The sequence below is a fragment of the Argopecten irradians genome, chromosome 6 (assembly GCF_041381155.1).
Source record: "Argopecten irradians isolate NY chromosome 6, Ai_NY, whole genome shotgun sequence".
Lineage (NCBI taxonomy): Eukaryota > Metazoa > Mollusca > Bivalvia > Pectinida > Pectinidae > Argopecten > Argopecten irradians.
This window is the reverse complement of record NC_091139.1, coordinates 821,202-842,291: the sequence shown is the minus strand read 5'-3', so window position 1 is coordinate 842,291 and position 21,090 is coordinate 821,202. Positions and strand designations below refer to the sequence as shown.

Here is a 21,090-nt window from a genome sequence, read left to right as displayed (position 1 = left end):
TAAAGACAATTTTTGTCGAGTAAATCAGGATAATTTTACGAACACATGTTCTATTGACATATATGTCAGACATTCATTAGATATTCAATAAATGTCTCAAAAACATCTATATATGCCGAACTACTTTAAGCAATGACAAAGAAGCGAATGAAGATCAAGCAAAAGGATTTGTACTTACATAGTTCGTAGCATAAATTCAAATCGTTACACAACACCGGCAAAACGAAGGGAAGTACACTACATATGAGCAAAAAGAAAACACATGCGTAGATCTCGAAGTGATATGTTGTAATATTGTATCGATCTCTGTGTGAATGTATGAACAATTCAGCTCGTGATACTGTTGATCATTTCTTAATTTAAGGGAAGTGATAGGAACTATAATACTCTTTCATGAGTGGATATGAAGGATAGGGATGTTCTACCCGAAGGGTCAGAAAATGTAGAAAAACCCGAGACTTGCTGTGGGTTTTACATTATGTAATATCGATGACAGATCCTTCATATCCACATATGAAAGAGGATTTTTCTCTAATACCTCGCCGTATTTTAACAGTTTTACATTGATAATAGACTGTCATTTTGAGAAATAAATTTTTATTACAGAGATACCAAGTTTTATTTTATTTGATCGGTAGATAAATAGTATGGTTTGTTTCTTTCCCGCATGTGATTTAAGGATGTATGAAAGTCAGAGGTCAATTTTTCAGAATATTTAACTTTTGTTCAAACATGATTATTTTAAAAGAAAGATAATGCTGACTTCAATTCTGAAAAGAAAACAGTATGCTGCTGAGCTTGTTTTTTTCACTACAGCTCATTGAAAATGACATGTAGCGCATCACTCTTTTCAAAACTGTATCCCATGACAAAAATGCATGTTTAAATGAAATGGCAATAAAAATTGAAACAAACTACCATTGCTGTTCAAATTTTCGTTTATTTTCATCATATTTTATCAAGTTCAAATATATAAACAGGATAATAAGTTTTCTTAAAAATGAATTGTCTTTATTAGTACTTTTATTCACCCCATATGAAAATTGATATTTGGCTTTCAAAAACGCTGAACCTAGACAAAAAACATGCAAAAAATAATATTTCAAATATTTTCTTAAAATTTGTCATATTAAACAAATAGACATAATTTACGAAAATTTAAAATGAAAATGGGAGGTCGCTGATGAAAATTTTGAGATATTGCAATTTTGAGTAACCCAAGCCCTCACCCTACCCCATCTGAATATAGTCGATTTTCTTATGTTTATTCATTTCAACATATTCATTGCTGATAAGAAACTTATAAAACGTTAACAAAAACATATTTTATGTCTTTTGATAATTTAAAAATAAACAGTCTTTTATCACGAAAGACCAAACCAGAATTTAATATTTTTTCTTAACAAGGTTTGTCATATTGGAAAGTTAGCTCCCTTGTCTCCCTATTTTTGGAAGCTGTTTTTCTTTCTACATATCCATTTCTTATAACATTATCTAAAAAAAAATATTTTCAGAAATACCCATATAACAGATTTTAATAATTGAATATAAAATATATGCATTTCTTTATAAAATACTCTTGCAGTGTAAAACTATATTCTGGACAAATTTTATTGTTTGAGAGTTACCTCCCTTGTATTCATATTTTCTACAAAAAAATATGCAGTGTGAAGTCTAAAAATCAATTTTTCCACTACCATTTTTTAAAAATGTAGTGTGCATTAAAAAGTCTTCTCTGGATAATGTATTACTCTAGGAAAATTTAACAGTAAATTATGAGTAGGTTATTTCCCATAAATCTCATCCATGTTTCATTTATTTCCTTGGTTTTGGCTGAATATTCACATACAATGGATACTTTTGTAGACTAATAATTTTGTCTGTCAGAGAACTTTTGATACAGATGTGTTGTGATTTTTTCCTGTTAAGACTACAGTCTGAATTCCTTTTTTTTAAATATCTTCGCAACAAATAATTAGGCTGTGTCATCATCAAGAGCTCTTGATTGGTTGCTATCAGATCTTCTACAGGTAAAATTTCTTTCTGTCAGCTCAATTACAGGTGGTACATTCAGTGTCTTCAGAATGTTATTCATTTGTTTTCTAACACAGGCATTAATAAAAGCTGGAAAATAAAAAAAAATACTATTTAAGATTCATGATGATATATTTACATTACCACTGTACATTACCTATATGTTGCTATAAGCCCAATGTATTTCAATATTAACATTGGCAGTTAGGCTCTGGCGTACTAATACCCACAATCAAAGTTGAAAAGGTCACGTATACACTGTGTTGAAGTCAGTGCGAGAATTCACTGCAAAAACTGCTAAAATATTCTTAAAATTGACCAATATGACAATATATTCTAATTAAATATTTGAAATAGATTGAAGTGTTGTATTTGTCTTTGTACATCTGGTTTATCGATATGACTATTTCACCTACGGCTATTGTTTAGTCGGCCAAATCATAGATTTATTTTCATGCTTTTTTTCTATCTATTTTCTTTTTTTTAAACGATAATTACTACTTTAAATGTAAACATAAGCATTGGTTGTCATATTTTGACATGCATTGGTGTGTAACATACATAGGGTGTTCTGGCATATTTATCATGGTGCGCTAACGCGCACCACTGGATATGATAGAACACCCATTGTATGTTACACACCAATGCATGTCAAAAATATGACAAACAATGCTTAAGTAACTGTAGCATAATCTCAAATTCACAATACATATCTTATACTTGTATGTACATGCATGCATTGTAATACAAAACCTTGAATGTGCATGTGCCATCTAATATTCGGTATATGTACTAGGTAATATTCAGTTGAAGTGCAAATAATACAGGTAAGCTAATTTTAAGGCCTGTGCATATTCTACATTTTATTTTTTTTTAATTCAGCGGAAAACCCTAAACTTGTTAAAATGCAAGTTTCCAATATTTAGACCAACAGTGTACACAGTTGCGCCGATTTCCGTCGTAAAACATGCCGAGAGGATTATTTTAAACCAAATATAGTTTGTTTAGTTTGTTTTTCTAACTTGTGAATGCTGATATGATACCATTTTTTATAACTTATGCAAAATAAATCATGTATTTACCATCTGATATTTTACGACTTCAGATTTTGGAAGCAGGACGGCATGGACAGATTTACGTCAAAAACTGACTTTCATACATCCTTAAGTAGTATGATCTGAGAAGTAATATCGTATTCAGATATATACGAGTACGGCGTGAAACGAAGGAAAGTAGTTCGGATAAAACATAATGTTAAACCATAATATTTTTACGCGATATTATTCTGTTCCTGGTTTGTTAGTATAGTTATTAAAATGCTAGTCGCGACCAACTGAGATGTGCTTTCGTGTTCGGAACACTATTTAAATATCGTGTCAAAACTAACATTGGAGCTAAGAAACATAACCCATCAATATATGCTTCACTTGTTTTCCTAGATGAAGGCCCATTACCTTTCCGAAACGGCTTTTAATCTTTGAAATATGAATGTAAAACGAGACTGATAATTTGTCACAAAACATATTAGCAATTCTACAATTATTTTATTATTACTTTCTGATCAACTTATTTAAAGTAAATTTTATGTTAATTTTCATATGTTTCTTATGTTTCCCGCTGTCGTCCTTATCACTGAGTGGTAGTTGACTATAGCTGCACCGGACGGCAAACAGCGAAATGATAATGCATTGTTAACATAGATTACGCAGGGAATATTGAATTTATTTGGTGTTGTAACCTCATCTGAAGCCAACGATATACATGTTTTTACATGTACATTTTGTATGTTATTAAGGAACTATTTTTATATTTGTTTCGGAAAGGTAGTGGGCCTTTATCATAGTATTATTCAGATTTAAAATTTATATAAACATCAGATTGTTTATGTGCTAAAAAGTCTAAGTTCTTGTTAATATCAAGTGTACATGCACGTTGAGAATGGACGCATGTAACAGGTTTAGTGCAAACAAAATATACAATCGATTTACCTGTTGGCGTGTATATGTTGCGTCAAAATATAGATCGTATAACGCGAAATGTGTACATACATGTAATCACCCGCATTAAAACAAAATATGTACTCGTGTGCAGTTAAAAAAAATATAGAAAAAAAACAATACTTCATACTTCCTTGTTGACTTGATAAAATGGCGACGACGGGACAAAATGATTTAAGAGGATGTATGATTTTTATCATTTTCGCTATATTGAGGTCCAGTGTATCTGAAAGTAAGTATGAATATACGACAAGAGAACGAATTAACATATTAAGATTGTTTATAGCGATCAGAAATACTTAACAGTTTGATTTTGCACTAACCATTACTCAATAGTTGTTTCGTTAAAGCATTTAAATATTTTATATAATTCAAGGCACATTATCCGGACATCACGTGTGGTTTTGTTACAGGATTTACAGAAAACTGGTTACATTTTCCGGTATTTTTGTGTGATTTCAATTATTTATATGTAATACAGAAATATATGCAATTTTTACTTGTTGGTGAATTGGATCTGATATATAACAAGATGACATGCAAATTTCGGTTCGGAAACAGTGACAGTGTTTTTCTTGAAACAGTCCGACGATACAAGATAGTCAACCCACTGCAATCAGGCAACCTGTTTTGTATCTTTCAATACTAATATTGAGGGGAAGCTATATAGCTTACCGGTAAGCGTTTACTTAATCACACAGGTGTAAATTCTATGAGCAGTGAACCGAATAGCCCTCACCCACAACTCGTATTTACAACTAGTTTCATTTATCAGCACATAAAGCCCAAACAGCCGTATTATTTCTTCCAGAAAAAAATCTGGTAACAAAACGTGTGATAGTTTCAATATATTATCCAGCTATATAATTGAAACCTGTTCCGTTGGTGAACAATGAACAACTTCTCGTTGTCAATTATTAGAGTATGAACAACTGGACAATGGTAAGCTCAATGAAGCGCGCTAGCGTCTAATTGAGAATGACGAATTGACATTTTACACTCCCATCGTTGCCAACTGAATGCAGTCCAATGCCAATATTTTTGTTTGATTTTGCACACAAAATAAACGTAATTGACAAGGAAGAAACAGCCATTTCAATATCAATCTCCCGTGATCATTGGAATGACAATTATGAGCACAAAATGATAATGACAAAGGACTAGGTATGGTAAGGGTCTTTTTTGGCCCCAAATCCGCTATTTTTTTCAAAGTCTGTTATTTTAAGATGTGAATCTTGCAATTTGAATATTAACTTCATACCTGACATATATGATAGTGTTATTAGGTCATATATCTGTTCTAGTTGCCATGGCAACCATTTTTATTATACATAAATTATGCATGTGTGAAAAATTCATCATCAAAATTGGCCCTTTTTATGCAGTTTTTCATCTAGTTAACATAGAGCGCATTCTAGAACAAAGTTTATATTTCTTAAAATGATGTATTCTTCGTGTCTGCTCATTCCCTTGAAATATAAAGTTTGTTCTAGGTTGTGCTCTATTGTTCTTAAAAGAAAAAACTAACAAAAAATATGCCAAAATTGAACAATTTTTCAAATTTGCATAATTTATGCAAAGTTACCATGGTTATATTGCAAAAACCAACTATCTGTCAACAAAAATATCATTTAAGTTTTTATCAGGGGCGTATTCAATATTTCAAACGCAGCAACTTAATTTCTAAATACTTAATTTGAAATTTGGTACATTAAGGGGCCAAAAAGAGCCATTACCATATATAGTCCTTTCAGTCCATGTTGAACACCGGCAACGTTGCACTGTAAATCTAACCAGAAAAATCTACAAATATATCACATTTAGCTTTCCTACAACTGTTCTGGAAGAAGCCATACATAAATGAAACTTGTGCTCACTATAAATGTGTAGGTTGTACTTAACTCTTCTTACAAAATTATATCTCAGATATCTCATATACTATACGCGACTTGTGTTTACATTGGGTTACGTGATATCTAAGTGATCTGTGCAGAAAATTTAGACCAGTAAGCATTATTGCTGATGGATTATATGTCAGGTAATATATTATAAGACTCTTCCATATGTGGATATGAAGGATAGGGATATTCTACCCGAGGGTCACAAAATGTAGTAAATGCAACATTTTGTGATCCCGAGGGTAGAATATCCCTATCCTTCATATCCACTTATGAAAGAGTATTTTTCTTTCATACCTCGACGTTTTATTGCAATTTTACAACTATAATATCCCGCCATTTTGAAATAAATTCGAAGAAATCCACGACTAAAATCAATTTCCCATATATCAAAAAAATGCGTGATATTTGCAGCCAACATTCCGTTGTTTGCATCTTTTACAGTAAAACCAGTCAAGTTTGTGAAAAAAAATGTTAAAATTTTCCGAGGAAATAGAAATTTTGTTAGACGGCGTGACGTCACGAGGCTTTATTGAGTATCCATGCAATACTGAGGCGACATGAGTGTATTGCCCTGGACCAGCCAGTATTACACCTGTGGGTATGAAAGAAATAGTTATATTAACCATATACCTGTAGTGTTTTCATCTGATTTTATTGTTTTTCCTTGTCAATGTTTAAATAAACACTACAATCCCATAACTCAACAAAATCAATAGACATTGTCTGCTTCAGTATGCACTTCTTAAATCTTTGTAACGTAAAGTTTAAAAAAACTTGCTATCAACGTTTTAAATGTCTCAATATAAATCAATAAAATAGTCATCGAGGTTCGAATTCATAAATCTCAACATGTCAAACGCATTTCTAAATCTTGTTCTCTCACCATGACGAAGCACATGATAATTTCGCGCTCTTTATTCAAGTTCTGAAGGCACATACCCGGTAGTCAACATTATTATGTTGGAGACAACCCTGGGTTAAATTACTTCAGTAAATGTAATATGGGAAATTTCAAGTCAATCAATTAATAACTGATAAAAGTCAACAAATGTAAAACATTGGTACAGCATATAGTAATGTGTTGAAACCAGGGTACAAACTAGCTACTGTTGTAGCGGAAAATATATCACATTATGACAGACTTTTAATCAAAAGGTGATATATTTCCCGCTACAGCAGTATCTAGTAGCTAGGTAGGAACCTATACAGATGCATTTAATGAATTACTATATACATGTACATATGTTTGTTGCATTGTTACAACAGCTACATGTATTATACTGTGTGTGTTTTAAGTTTAGATAAACACTATTTACATAAGTTTAGACGGCGATAACTGCTTCCAATAGACGTCATCGATATATACAAGATGCCCTTTAAAAAGTTCCTCACCGTTGAACATACAAAACATGGTTGGATTCGATCTGCACTACAGACAGCAACTGCAACAGTACATATTGTCATAAGATTCGACAGTGGCACACATATGTGCGTAATATTATTGATCTTTATCAGTAGCTTAAGGAACAATGATTGATTAGAACTAACCATGGACTAATATGCCTACTATTGGAATATGACATGTCTAGCTAATGATATATACATAATGAATGTGTGTGCCCTGTGTCTTATTCTTATAAACCATTGGTACTACAGGTACGGAACGTTAGATCTGCTTTGATATTGATACGCCATGCCTTGAAAAATGCACCCTCGTCTCGTCTCGATTAACGACCCCTCTCCTTCTTTTCATTTTTTTTTTTGAAAAAAAGATGAAACGACACAGACTGAATTTTCCTCCAATAATCACTACACATTGGTACTCAGCAGTGCTTGGCGGCCATGTTTGCACTACAACATGGCGCTGATGCTGCGCCTACAGCCTTGTTTTCAGTTCGGTGGCCATGACGCGCCAGAAAGGAGTAGAGCCCTTTCAATTTTCTGAGTGTTAATAGGTTGATATAATTCCTCAAACACAGTAGACATATCCTTTGGTGAAACTGGTCATTATAATTAACAGAAACTTCTATAAAAAGATAATAAAAATCAGATATCTGTGCTGCAGGGTTAACTCGATTTCAAGGAGAATGTGTTAAATTTCCTTAGATTATACAATATATCACCTTCTACCTTCCTATACATGTTCTTAGGCTTCCTCTCTGCTATTTTGTATTCAATCTTTGTATGGCCATGGTTTGTTTTCCTCGGAAACACGTGCCTGAGACCGGAGTTCTGGTATGATCTCACACGGACTGACCTCTCAGGTCGCGTAACCTGTTCTACTTTTGTGAATAAGTGAATAGAGATAGTTAAACAACTCATGTGTGACACAGTAAACACATGTGTCTATATAATCAGGAATGTGTCCTCTTTTATATCACTTGAAGTGTGCTTCATGTTAATATTATCACGTATTAGTGTTACACATTGATTCTTAAACACTCATTCTCTGTTGCGACGCTGTAATCTTGCATTTGATTAATTATTTTTATCATGATATCTCTATAATTATTTTATAAATTAAGGCTGACAATGCATAAAGCATTTAGGTTTGGTATTACAACAAATTGTTTCTGTTAAAAATATCAATATAGCCCTTATCAATTGTGAAAGTGTACGGTACCGTTCCGAATTGGGACGCATGTATGTCATATATAAAAAAATAAATCGGAAATATTGATCAAAATTCGACCTATATGCTAACTCAAAGTACAGGAAATAAAATACGGCAGAAATGGGAAAGTATCAAACCAATCTTTCAATGGAATTTTACAATAGTTTGCATACTACGATATTGGGATGCGTTCGTTAAATATGTATGTTATATATTATTTGATTGAGGCAATCAAAACTTTTCAAAAGAAAAAATCCATTTTCTACTCTGTACGGGATAAATATGTATCACCTTGTAAATGACTTTAGTGGAAAACATTCCTTCAATTAAATCCTCTATTTTGCATAATGCATTTTGTATTTGTATTTCACGAGGGAATGTTGCCATGTCAGGAACTGCTCAGCAGAGCAGCAATCAGAACGACAAAATATGGCTAGCGGAGCAGGCTGTGGATGGCTGCCAAGAAGTAACCATTCCATCTGGCTGTTGTTCACATACGAAGGCTGAAGGTCAGAAAACAGCGTGGTGGCGAGTGAATCTTGGAGAGTTTATCACCATTAATTATATCACAATATACTATCGAGGTAATGTACAAACTAATTAGATTACAGCCATTATATATCAATAATTATTATCATTACATAACTGATTGGCAACATTGACCACTACCTTAGAAGAAATATAAAGGATGTTGTCATGCAGAAGTTTCCTCGACCAAATCATTGTAGAAGTTCGCGTGTACGGATTTATCATATGGTAAATATGATTGAATCGAATACTTGTGAGTATAAAATACGTACACATGAACAAATGGTGATCCCGTAGGTGACCCCCTGACTTTCTCATGTCAGTGCTAGTGATCGAACCTTGGCTGACTAAGTGAAAGGCTAGGCTAGTAACTTAACCTCTTCATCTTCATCATCCTTTTGAAGTAATTATATGAAAGAATCTTTCATAAATACACTGCCGAATGCATTAAGTTTATTAAGCATAGCTATGCCAAATGTTGCTTTACCATTTTGCAGGTTGGAACGGATTTATTTGAAGTATTTAATTAAAGTGGTTATGTTTACTCGTTTTATTCATGGAAATCATTGACTGCATGATTAGCCTCAATATACTGCACTCATTATTTTTAGCGGAGCGGCTTAGGTCGATCTCGGTAAAATCGTTCAAAGTTTGAAGAAAGCATGAAACTTTGCATATGGCCTCTTTGGGACATAAGGTTTCAGAAAAAAATTGACCCCCCCCCCCAAAAAAAAAAAAAAAAAAAAAAGATAAATAAATAAATACGGCCCCTGGCGGCCGCTATATTGGTTTTCAAAATTAAAAAATCGCTAAAAACCACCTTCTGCAACTCATATCTCACGTTCTATAACAGCTAGACCCATATTTTAAACGTTAATGCCCATATTATTTATAATTACATTTGTAGGAACATTCTGGTAGCGTTAAATGCCATGTAGAAGGACCGCCATTTTGTATTTCAAGATGGCCGCCAACTTTGCGAACTATATCTTTTTATATAATAAATCTAATTGACTGCGCTAACTTCAAGCAAATATAAAGAGAGTACTTATACTTATGTAGTGTTTAACATGTAATTAATTTGATGCTTAATTAAATTTCAACATGACCGCCATTTTGATATCTGTTTTTGATAGTGAATTCACAGTTGATTTCTTGTCACTACCATCACTTACAATGTTGGCAATATAGCTTTTCAGTTGAATGTGCAGGAAACAAGAACGCCCATTCCTACATTATAGGGCATTGTTATTTTCTACCAATCCTTAATATTTCCTCTTTCTCCTTTCAAATCCTTCCTCACAGTGTAGCTCCTATTAATCTACCAAGTCATACATAACAACTGAAAAGAACATCTAGACGCATGTCACCTGATGATGTCTGAGAACACAATCCATCTTATTTCTCGTGTGTATGTAAGAATTCCTTCTTCAGATATTACACATAAGTCTGTCATCCCTATTTGACTTTAACGAATTGATGAAAGTATTTTCTTTTAGTGGCTAGGGTTTTTTTCCCTCTTTTTAATACTATACTTTCTTTAGGAGCTGGGATAGTAGAGTTTCTGGTGGCACAATCGGTCTCACATTTTGACATAAAATGTATATCGACGTCAACCAGAACTAAATTCATCAAGGTCCAGATGACCAATATCTTACTAAGTTATTTTGCTTTCTATGTGGTCCCAATCTTGTTTATACTCTCTATCATCTCCATTGTTTGCATTTAGTTTGAAGTAGAAGTTGTAGTTTTACTGTTCTTCAATTCTTCATCTCTGCAATTTATTTGCACCTAGTCCCTTGTGCCGTATGCATGTTTTACTGATGATGGCTATGTGTTAAGATGGATTCATTTTGCATATACTGAACTGCTAGCATTGCCCTTAACTATGTTCTTAATTCAACAACATCATCTGTCTTGCCTTTGCTATCTTCATCTTTTAAGCCTGTAATGAAATTGGGAATTCTACGAAGGTTCAGCTAACATTTGTAAAGCTTTGACATAGAGGTACCAATGACTATCTTCGCAAAAACCTGTTCGATAGACGTACCCCAAGGGTTAATGTCAGACGAAGTAGACATCAAAGCTTTGGCGACAAAATATTGCTATGAACTTACTCGAATTTATTCCTTAAGTGAAATCTCCTAATATGGTTGGAGTCGTTAAGGATGATTACATTTAACCAATATCCCTGACATTTTATCTTATTAATAACAATAGAGGGACTATCTCTCCCTGAATCCATATAAAATTTCCTGAGATGCGGTTGACGGTCGGGCATGAACGTGGTTATGCAATATAAGTGAGGCCATCTCATCCATGAAACCTCTTTTGAAAGACGAATCCCAAATGACATCCTTGCCTTTAGTACTTCCGCCTGCAGGTCTGATATTAGGGCGAATCCCCATCACAAAAAGTATCTCTCGGATGACTGCCAGAGTGATTTCGGTTAGATATTTTCTGATAATTCCCTTGCTATGGTCAGGAATAAAAGTCTGATATCACGGTGGCTATCTTGATATACAAAATCACGGTTCTTCCACATAACCTTTAACACTGGTAAAGAATGTGGGATATGGGTTGCAGAAGGTGGTTTTGGAGGCCATCTTGAAAACCAATATGGCGGCCACCAGAGGCCGTTTTTTTTTGTTCATTTTTTTTCCTGAAACCTTTTGTCCTAAAGAAGCCATATGCAAAGTTTCATGCTTTCTTCAAACTTTGAATGATTTTTATGCTTAGCCACTCCACTAATGCTAGCTAGTGTGACGTGCAGTGTATTAATAAAGTCGTATATGAACCAGAGACTCAAAATACATATATACAAATATAATATCTACAAATAAACAATTATATAAAGGACAGTGTATAGTTTGGCCACTTTTTGGCCTCCAAATCCACCAAATTTTTTAAGCTTGTAATATAGTAATTAAATGTTGAATATCAAATATCGAGTACATCTTTAAAGAAATAGGTATGACAATTATGTAATACTGCATTTGTAGTTGTTATAGTACAGTGTAACCACCCTAAATATGCAAAAAATATTTTTTTTAAATGGTGATATTTAGTCAATGTTGGCCATTTTTGGTACGTTTTTTTATAAAAAAAACCATAGAGCGCATCCCTGAACAAATTTTATATTTCTCCTAAAGATGTATCTTAGCTACCTACATTTTCAGAATAAATGTTGAGTTTGTTCAAGACAAAAAACCATCAAAAACTTATAAAACTAAATGACAAAATTGTCAAATTTAAATTTAAATGATGCGTATTTCGGATGGTTACCAAGACAACTTCAAGCTGCTAAACTACAAAACATTATTACAATTAAACCAGGGATGTACTACCTATGTCAAATGCAACAATTTTATTTCTTAATTATTAATTTATAAATTCGATGGATTTGGGGACCAAAAAGGGCCCAAACCATACATAGTCCTTTGAAAATAAAATAATTATATCACAAAAAATATATATTATCTGGTTTTCCGCTATTCTTGTCGATTGTGTAATGCAACTGCCGCATTATGGAATATCATTTTACAGGCACACATGGCCTTAATAACAGTGGACAATGAGTTAATGGAAGCTAACGGAATTTTATTTTGCTTCTAGATAATTTTCAGCAAAGATTTGCTGGTTATCAACTGTACGTGTCCAATACCACATCTTCACCACAAGATGGTGTCCTCTGTTTTGAGGACACCAGTAGGACCAGAGGTGCTCTACAGCTGAATGTGACACACCTGTGTCCGAATGTAAGTCAGTACGTGACCGTGTACAACTATCGATCAAATCCAACACGGCAGGACTGGTACGACAATCACGCTGTTCTGGAATTGTGTGAGGTACAGGTGTGGGGTGAGTTCGAAATATTGTTTTTGTTTTATCTTATTTAATGTGTATATCAGTGTATGTATGAGTGTGTATGGGAGGTTGTGTATAATAATGCGTGTGCAAATGTACTCTAATTGTTAAATGCAATGAGTTCCTACATATACCCATGTCAATATCTAACCTCCTTTAAGGATGTCCAGTTGGAACTTACGGTGACGGTAACTGTGACAGTGCGTGTTCCGGTAACTGTTATGGTGGTAACTGTAACGCTACAACGGGGACATGTTTCTGTAAGTTTTCATACTATTAATTGTTACATTAAAATCAGTGAAATCCTATTTTGTCATCATTAAAACTTAAGGAAAACCGCGTATAGCGTTTTTGCCTTAAAATGTCATCATGGCAACTGAGATTGAAACAGCACAAAAATGCGAATTTGGGTTCACAGAAGCCATTTGTATTGGCTTCCTTTTCATTAGAATTTGGAAGATACGATATGTGGTGCATTATGTTTTTATAGATGTTTTGCTTGACTCTTGTTATATTGCTTGACTCTTGTTATAGGCCTTGATCTGTTCACCAAAGATACGTTTTGGAATGCCAGTGATCAACGTTATGATATTGCTGACATTTTAAATGATGTATCAAGGGGATAAATGATCAAAGGACACAATTTCAAAATTGAAAAAAAGGAAATGTTTTTTTTTTTTTTTTGTTGTTATGAAAGTAATTATTCTTCTATTAGAACTGTTGGATCAATACGTAAAATATATTTACATTTTTATCATTGAGACAATTTGACAACGTTTTCTGGTGTTGTTGTTTACTTTCTGTAATTCTGGTTATACTTACACTTTAGAGAACGAAATTTACAGTGTCTTACAAAGTATGAAACATTTCTCATTACCCGTATAATGTCCTCTTGACTGTTTGTAGGTAAAAACGAGTAATTGTTAAACCTACGAAAGGTGATGTTCCCCAATGACGATTGTTGTATGATTACAAAAAGATGTTGTGAAAAATATCTAAAACGTTTAAATACTCATCTGGTGTTCTATGCGATGAAGACACGAATGTTTATCATATTGAGTAATTGGGATTCCATAAAATGAGATATAAAACATAATTTCTTAAACATTATATAGTGTTGAATATGAACTCACACTCATAGGTGTCAGTGTTTTAAACGATGTAAATGTACCATTGCAAGCTGGATGACCCATTTTTACAATTATCAAACCTCGTGATAAAAGATATTTGTACTAAAATATCTTATATCGTAATTTGAAAGGTAATGAATGGATTTCTAAAATGTTCTTACCAAATGGTGTACTACATCGACTTTGGTAATGCTTGTCAACATGTTCTGGGAACTGTATGAACATTCACTTTGGCTAAGCATAAACAGCTATACGAATGATACATTGTCTTGACTTGTTTTTTTTTTTTTTTTTTTTTTAATTGTTTATTTTTCAAAGGCATTTTCTGTATAATACAAATAAAACTATATTACAACAATCAATATTAACATAAATTGTCGCTATCATAGTTTGGAAACTAGTATTGTGTCTTAACCTGTTTTATTTTCAATGATGATATTATTATGAATCTTATATATGCATACAAAAATGTATATTGGATACAAGTGAGACATCGAAGCTATCAGAGCACATAACTGTTAAATAATACGGTAATACGTTCTTTTAAGACTGTGTTCCTCAGACGTACGGCGCAAAATGTGAACAGAACTGCTCCATCAATTGTAAAGATAGACTTTGTATGAAGGAAAACGGAAACTGCAACGGTAAGCGTAATATTTATCATTATTATAATTATTTTCTGGTAGACTGTCAATAAAATATTTCAGAGATTATTAAAATTTCCATTGACTGAATAGAGCGAACATATTATTGTTATTATTTTTATTTTTTATCGTAAAAAAGATCGAACCTAGCAAGATGTAAAAGGTCAGAATCAGCTGTTTGATTACGTATCTTTTCTCATAATCTCACTTCCTCCATATGCATGCTTGTGTAATATATATAGGATGTTACATGAGTAATCATTTCATATTAGTTTTTTTTTGTATTTTTACGAGCCATGAGTTTCATTAAATTTCATATCATAAAATGAACACAGATTTAAGATACTTTTTATAACATTATTACAAAAACTTACATTATAAAGAATTTAACGCCAAAAACGTATTCCCAAAATCCAGCAGAGATTGGTTCTGTCTGACGTCACAATGAAACTCTATCAAATGACAATCGCTCCAGTAGATATTACACTAGTAACATACGCAAAAATATTACACAGACGAAATCACTCTGGTGGATTATGTGACAAAATAATATGATATTTGTCCCATATTTATTTTTTCTAATTTGAATAGATACTCGTGTGCAAGTATTAAATATTGTACATTTTTCGGCATGATCTATCTTACAAAACAAGAACTTGCTATTTTTACATTGTCACTACACAGTACCTATATGTTTCTAATAAGCCCAATATGTCTGATTTCCGATATTAACAATAGCAGTTAGGCTCTGGCGTACAAATACCATAATCAGAGTTCTAGAGGTCAGAAAAACACGGCGTTTTACGTCACAATGATAATTTACTAAAGAATATAACAAATTCCGAAAATTTATCAACATAGAAATATATTTTTATGAAAATATTTGAAATGGATTGCAATGTAGTACTTATCGTTGTATATCCCGTGTTTTTCGATGGGACTATTTCATCTTCTGTTATTGTTTAGTCGGTTACCGTGGCAACTCGCCGGAAGTTGCTAGAACTCAATGTTTTCTCGCCAAATCATTGGCTGTTTCATCAAATACTATTTTTCACTATACAAAGCGTATAACTTTGGGTTTTATACTTTATTTCCACCCCTTTTCTTTTTATAATGGGAATGACTATATAAATGTTAATATAAACATTGGTTTTCTTTTTGACATGAATTGGTATGTTACATATATTGGTTGTTCTATGATATCTGTTAATGTATGTGCACACCAATTCATGTCAAAAATACGACACCAACTGCTTAAGAACTCATAAAATCATAGATTGTACCTTTAATAAATAATGGAGATAGCCAACAGATGATGAACTTGCCAAATCTCATAAAATGATATTGGCTTATTTCGTCCTAAGGTATGCATCCACAAATCCACTAATGTCCATATACACTTTAAGTCCAAACTGATGTTTTTGCAGTTTACAATGAAAAGAATAAAAACAACACATTTTGTTAAAAAAAAAAAAAATATGATTTTGAATAGCGTCAGATTGATAATTATCCATAATGAAGAGCGATAAGTTCTTGCATAGTATTTATTAATTTGAAAATGCATTCTCTAATTTTGGGTACTATGCTTACTGTTAATACTGATCATAAATCCTGTATCGCATTAAATATATAAAAACGTTTTATTAGATTAAAAATTAATATACAGGTGAACGTAAGTTATGTTACACTTTCAAAGTTAAATAATGTCTTCAATACAGAACGTTTTAGTTTTTATTAGTTTTTCGTCCTATTAACAACCAGTGTCATTTAAGGACGTGCAATGTTTGTCGGTGGAGGAAAGCCGGAGTACCCGGAGAAAAAACACCAAACAATGGTCAGTACCTGGCAACTGACCCACTTGGGAACGTAAAATTATACGATTTCATTTGCGAAAAGCCTGTAATCATCAATTTTGTTCTCTTCTAAAAAAGCAGTTTAAAAAAATGATGTATGTAATTTAGGCAACGATTGTGTTAAAAGACACAGGTTTGCAAAATGCGGTCAAAACGAAGTTATCCCTGACATTTGAGCAACTGAAGTACACAGGAATCGAAGAGTTATTCTTATTTTATAATGCCTAATTGATGAATGGGTAACGTTTTCTGGTGTTGTTGTTTACTTTTTGTAGTTCTGGTAATACTAACAGAGCCACGATTTCATTTAATTTGCTGAGAAATGGGGCATTAGACCAAAATAAACATGTCTTACAAAATATGTAACATTCTTCATTACAGGTATAATGTCCATTGACGTGTCAATGTCCTTAAAGTGTTGAAGTTATTATGACGTCAATGCTTTAAAGTAAAATCAAAACATTCTTTTATATCACTCATACAATTTGTGTTACTCATGTATGTCAAAACGATTTTGAACGTGAAACATGAATTAATGGCAAAAAAGAACTTCGATATCAATAATCTTAGTCGAGCTGTACTGTTTTTATTTCCCATTACCTTTATTCAAAAAATGTTATGTAATTCCCAAAACATTTTTTAGAAAACATACCAAGCCTTAACTTACTTGTTGCTTAGGCCAATCGATCGTACGTAGAACAAACTTCGTAGCCGTTTTGGTCGTTGCATCGAGGCAAGAGAAAAAATGTCATAAGATTCTTCACACACAAGTGTCTTTATCTTAAATGCACTGATAAGTTCTCGAATCAATCATTCTAGAACAATACGATATGTACACAGTATTACATCTATATTCAGTTTAAGAAGGGGAGAAAATGTCATTTCGACTCGTTTTCAGGCTAAAATCATGATTTAATCTTCAAAAATAACTGGCATTCTATCCCCTAATTATTTATTCCATCTGTTTTCTACCACTGTGTTACAAAGCCTCCTAACGTTAAAAAAACAGATATCCATCTTACACCTGTCTTTAAAGATTGCAAGATGTACTTGCATGCCTATTGTTTGATGTAAGGGAGGGTTAAATTCAATTAAGAGTATCCAGTGCAGACACGTGTAACGCTTTTTGTGCTGGTTAGTAGTTCATCCTTTCCTCAACAATTAGTTAAAGCTGACAATGCAAGTTAACAAATATACAGCGAAGATAGTGTAATATATATATAAAGGGCGTGAATCGACACATATGCGCTCAGTAGTTGTCAACTGTATACCACCTACGTAAACAAACCCCATACCTGAAAATATGTATAGGGCTTGTTTTAGAAAGCAAATATACCAACTCCTCTAAGCTGTCATTAAGATGTTTCATAAATTGAAGTTCCCACACAAATGAATAGAAATCATAATAATAATGGTCCACATATCCCCATGTATATTATCGTACCCGATGTACTCGACTTTTTAAACACCACCACGATATTGGTGCTGTTTGACATAAAAACAAAATTTCGATAAATAAGTTCTGCTGTGTATTTTAAAAAATGTTAACCGATATCACAAATGAATCGGCAAAACAATAGTTTGTTATTCAAACTCGTTCTTTTTTCATCGATTAATGTTTATTTTCTAAATTTTCAATCACCCTCGCGAAAGATACACAAAACGTACGTAAAACGCATGATTTAAACATACCTTTAACGCATGTTTTTTCAAACGTATGTTGCACTTTTTGCTGTGTAATGAGTCAAAAGGTAAGGAATAAACGGTCAGTGAAAACTGTTTGTCAATAAAATAATACCATTTTGTTAAAAAAAATGTGTACATGACTTGTCGATGAGTGTACTTCTTTAGAAATAAGAAAATAATATAGTGTGTAAATGTGTAATCTTTTTATCAAGCTAAATAAGACAAGACATGGCATACATATAAAACACGACATTTTCACCATGATTATTGTCTAATCCGACATGTCTTTTAAACAGTGGTATGAATATTGTACATTGTTTCTGATCGACGCATTCTGTAGGAATAAAAAAATGTGTATTTAAATATCATATCAATTTAAACAACCGTAATAAAGTCCGCTGTCTTTACAACACAATGCATCTGTACACAGACATTGTTACGGTAAAGAAATTAACAAGCTTGAAAATATCAGTTACAAGTATTGATTATTTTCAAAATAATTTTGCTAATCAGAATATATTACTAGAATGTAGTGTTACCTTTGAGATGAATATTAAGAACAATTGTGAAAAATAAAACAATGATACAATGGAAATAACCACAGAACATATAATTTTACGACTTATATTTTACCATTAAGATTATATGATACAGTTATTATTCTAGACGTTCATACAATAATGATCATTAACCATACATCTGAGAAACATTTAGTTATGTTCGTTTACATTTCAGAATGCATTGATGGAAAGCGTGGCTATCGATGTGATTTGGATTGCCCTGATACCTGCACAAAATGTGCTCAAACGACGGAACACTGCTTTGGTTAGTTAATTTCAATATATTTGTGTTACAATTATTAAAGAATAATCAATAAATGTCAAAGGAAAAAAAATAAATGCACATTCGTTGTTTTCATAATTCTGATATTTGTTTACATGCAAGAATATATCATTGGAAAGCATGGAATGCAATGTGAACTGCAATAGTGATTAAATAGTTAGGAATAAAACCAACAACTATCACATAACAATTGATTCACATTTGTTGTATTCATAATTTTCACATTTGATCATATGTAAGAATGCAGCATTGGAAAACATGGAGCGCAATGTGAGCTGGACTGTCCTGTGAATTGTAAGGAAAAGTGCTACAAAGACACAGGAAACTGTGAAGGTTGGTTATGTTTTGTTCAGGTATTAATTCATGCGGTTTCATCGTATGCCACACGACGTCAACAACTCAGAAATACTCAAAAATAAGTTGTTATAATTATTCAACACGCTAAAATAGAAAAGAAAATCACGTTTAAAAATGACTTTTTTCCTCCAAACACAAGCGAAGTACAATGAATGTGAACTAATGGTCCAAATGATATATTAAGTAATGTGAAATTTCAGAAAATATTTATAATAGCGAACCAAATACACCTCTATTCATTCCTTTGAGAAATACGTAGCTGTTTTATTTTCATTTTAGAATGCATTGATATGAATTATGGTTATAAATGTGAACTGGATTGTCCTGCGAACTGTAAAGGCAATTGTGATCAGATTACAGGACACTGTTTTGGTAAGTGTTGATTTTTTTTTAATTTGAATGTTTTTGTGATAAAATAGTTAGGAATAAAACCAACAACTATCACATAACAATTGATACACATTTGTTGTATTCATAGTTTCATATTTGATCATATGTAAGAATGTAGCATTGGAAAGCATGGAGCGCAATGTGAGCTGGACTGTTCTGTGAATTGTAAGGAAAAGTGCGATAAAACCACAGGAAACTGCCAGGGTGAGTAATATTTTACCAAGGCAATATTTTAATTAAATAACAGCATCTACTCTATCTTTAAAAAACTACGTTCAATATCACAAATTCATCTGCAAACCATTAAATATTATTCAAACACGTTAGCTTTTTATATATAATTTTCCTCTCAACTTTCAATCACATACAGAAAAAATAGTGATTTAAGTCTCCTTGCAAATATGCTTATTTAACAACCAAAATATGCTCATGGCTGCTCGACAGACATGTTAGATATAGAAAGTAAGATATATGTGTTCAAATACCATATTAGACTAAATATGGCATTTACAATACAACACATGTATACACAAGACATTGTCACGGCAAGGAAGGAATAAGAGTTATTTTATTTTGCTAAAGTTACAAAAACACGAGCTTAAGCACGCAGCCCTCTTTAACTTACAAAATATCTTCCGAGTTCGACATTAATTCCATATCCATTACCCCCTAGAGCATTGCCTGTTTCTACCGCAATTATATCATTTGTAAAATGACAGTAATAATAATAAAAAATCATAATTATATATTAAGGAATGTATATACATTGTATAACAAATAATTTATTTATGAACAACAATTCCATGCATTTCAACTTTCTGAATCTCTTTTTGAATCTAGATTTATATACAATGTAGGTACTAGGTACAGTAAACAACTTGTTGTCGATCAAGCCTAGTATGTGCGTCGATCCAAAATCACCAGAAGGGTCCTTTTACGGATAGATAGATTATTGACCAAATACATGTATCCTTTTGAGTAGATAGTTTAAGCTATAAAATATGAAAGCCAAATAAAAAAGCAGGTATTCCGATGCCGTCAAACATCTTATTTCAACAGCGAAAAGTAGCATTATGAAGCCATTCAGTTATTGGTAACGTTAACAATTTGTGACGTGATATTGAGAAAAAAGTAGCAATTATATTTGGGAGCGGAACAAAGGTAACAGTGGAAATAACCCAAAATAACATCTTTGGTTTATTAACATCCCTTCCAGTCGACAAATTCTACTTTATTCTTTGCTATC

The 21,090-nt window shown here is 32.6% G+C and overlaps 1 protein-coding gene across 2 annotated transcripts; it reads left to right on the top strand.

Moving 5' to 3' along the window:
• Nucleotides 1-4,176: 4,176 nt before the first annotated feature.
• Nucleotides 4,177-20,070, top strand: LOC138324672 (multiple epidermal growth factor-like domains protein 11). Of its 2 annotated transcripts, XM_069269711.1 has the most exons (9): nucleotides 4,177-4,263; nucleotides 8,921-9,130; nucleotides 12,690-12,935; nucleotides 13,103-13,201; nucleotides 14,620-14,715; nucleotides 18,990-19,079; nucleotides 19,338-19,430; nucleotides 19,734-19,826; nucleotides 19,956-20,070. In XM_069269711.1, the coding sequence occupies exons 1-9, from the start codon at nucleotides 4,182-4,184 to the stop codon at nucleotides 20,054-20,056; spliced, it is 1,110 nt and encodes a 369-aa protein (XP_069125812.1). In that variant the 5' UTR covers nucleotides 4,177-4,181; the 3' UTR covers nucleotides 20,057-20,070. The 2 variants fall into 2 exon arrangements, with proteins under 2 accessions (XP_069125812.1, XP_069125813.1); XM_069269712.1 differs by lacking the exons at nucleotides 19,338-19,430; nucleotides 19,734-19,826.
• The last annotated feature ends 1,020 nt before the right edge of the window (nucleotides 20,071-21,090 follow it).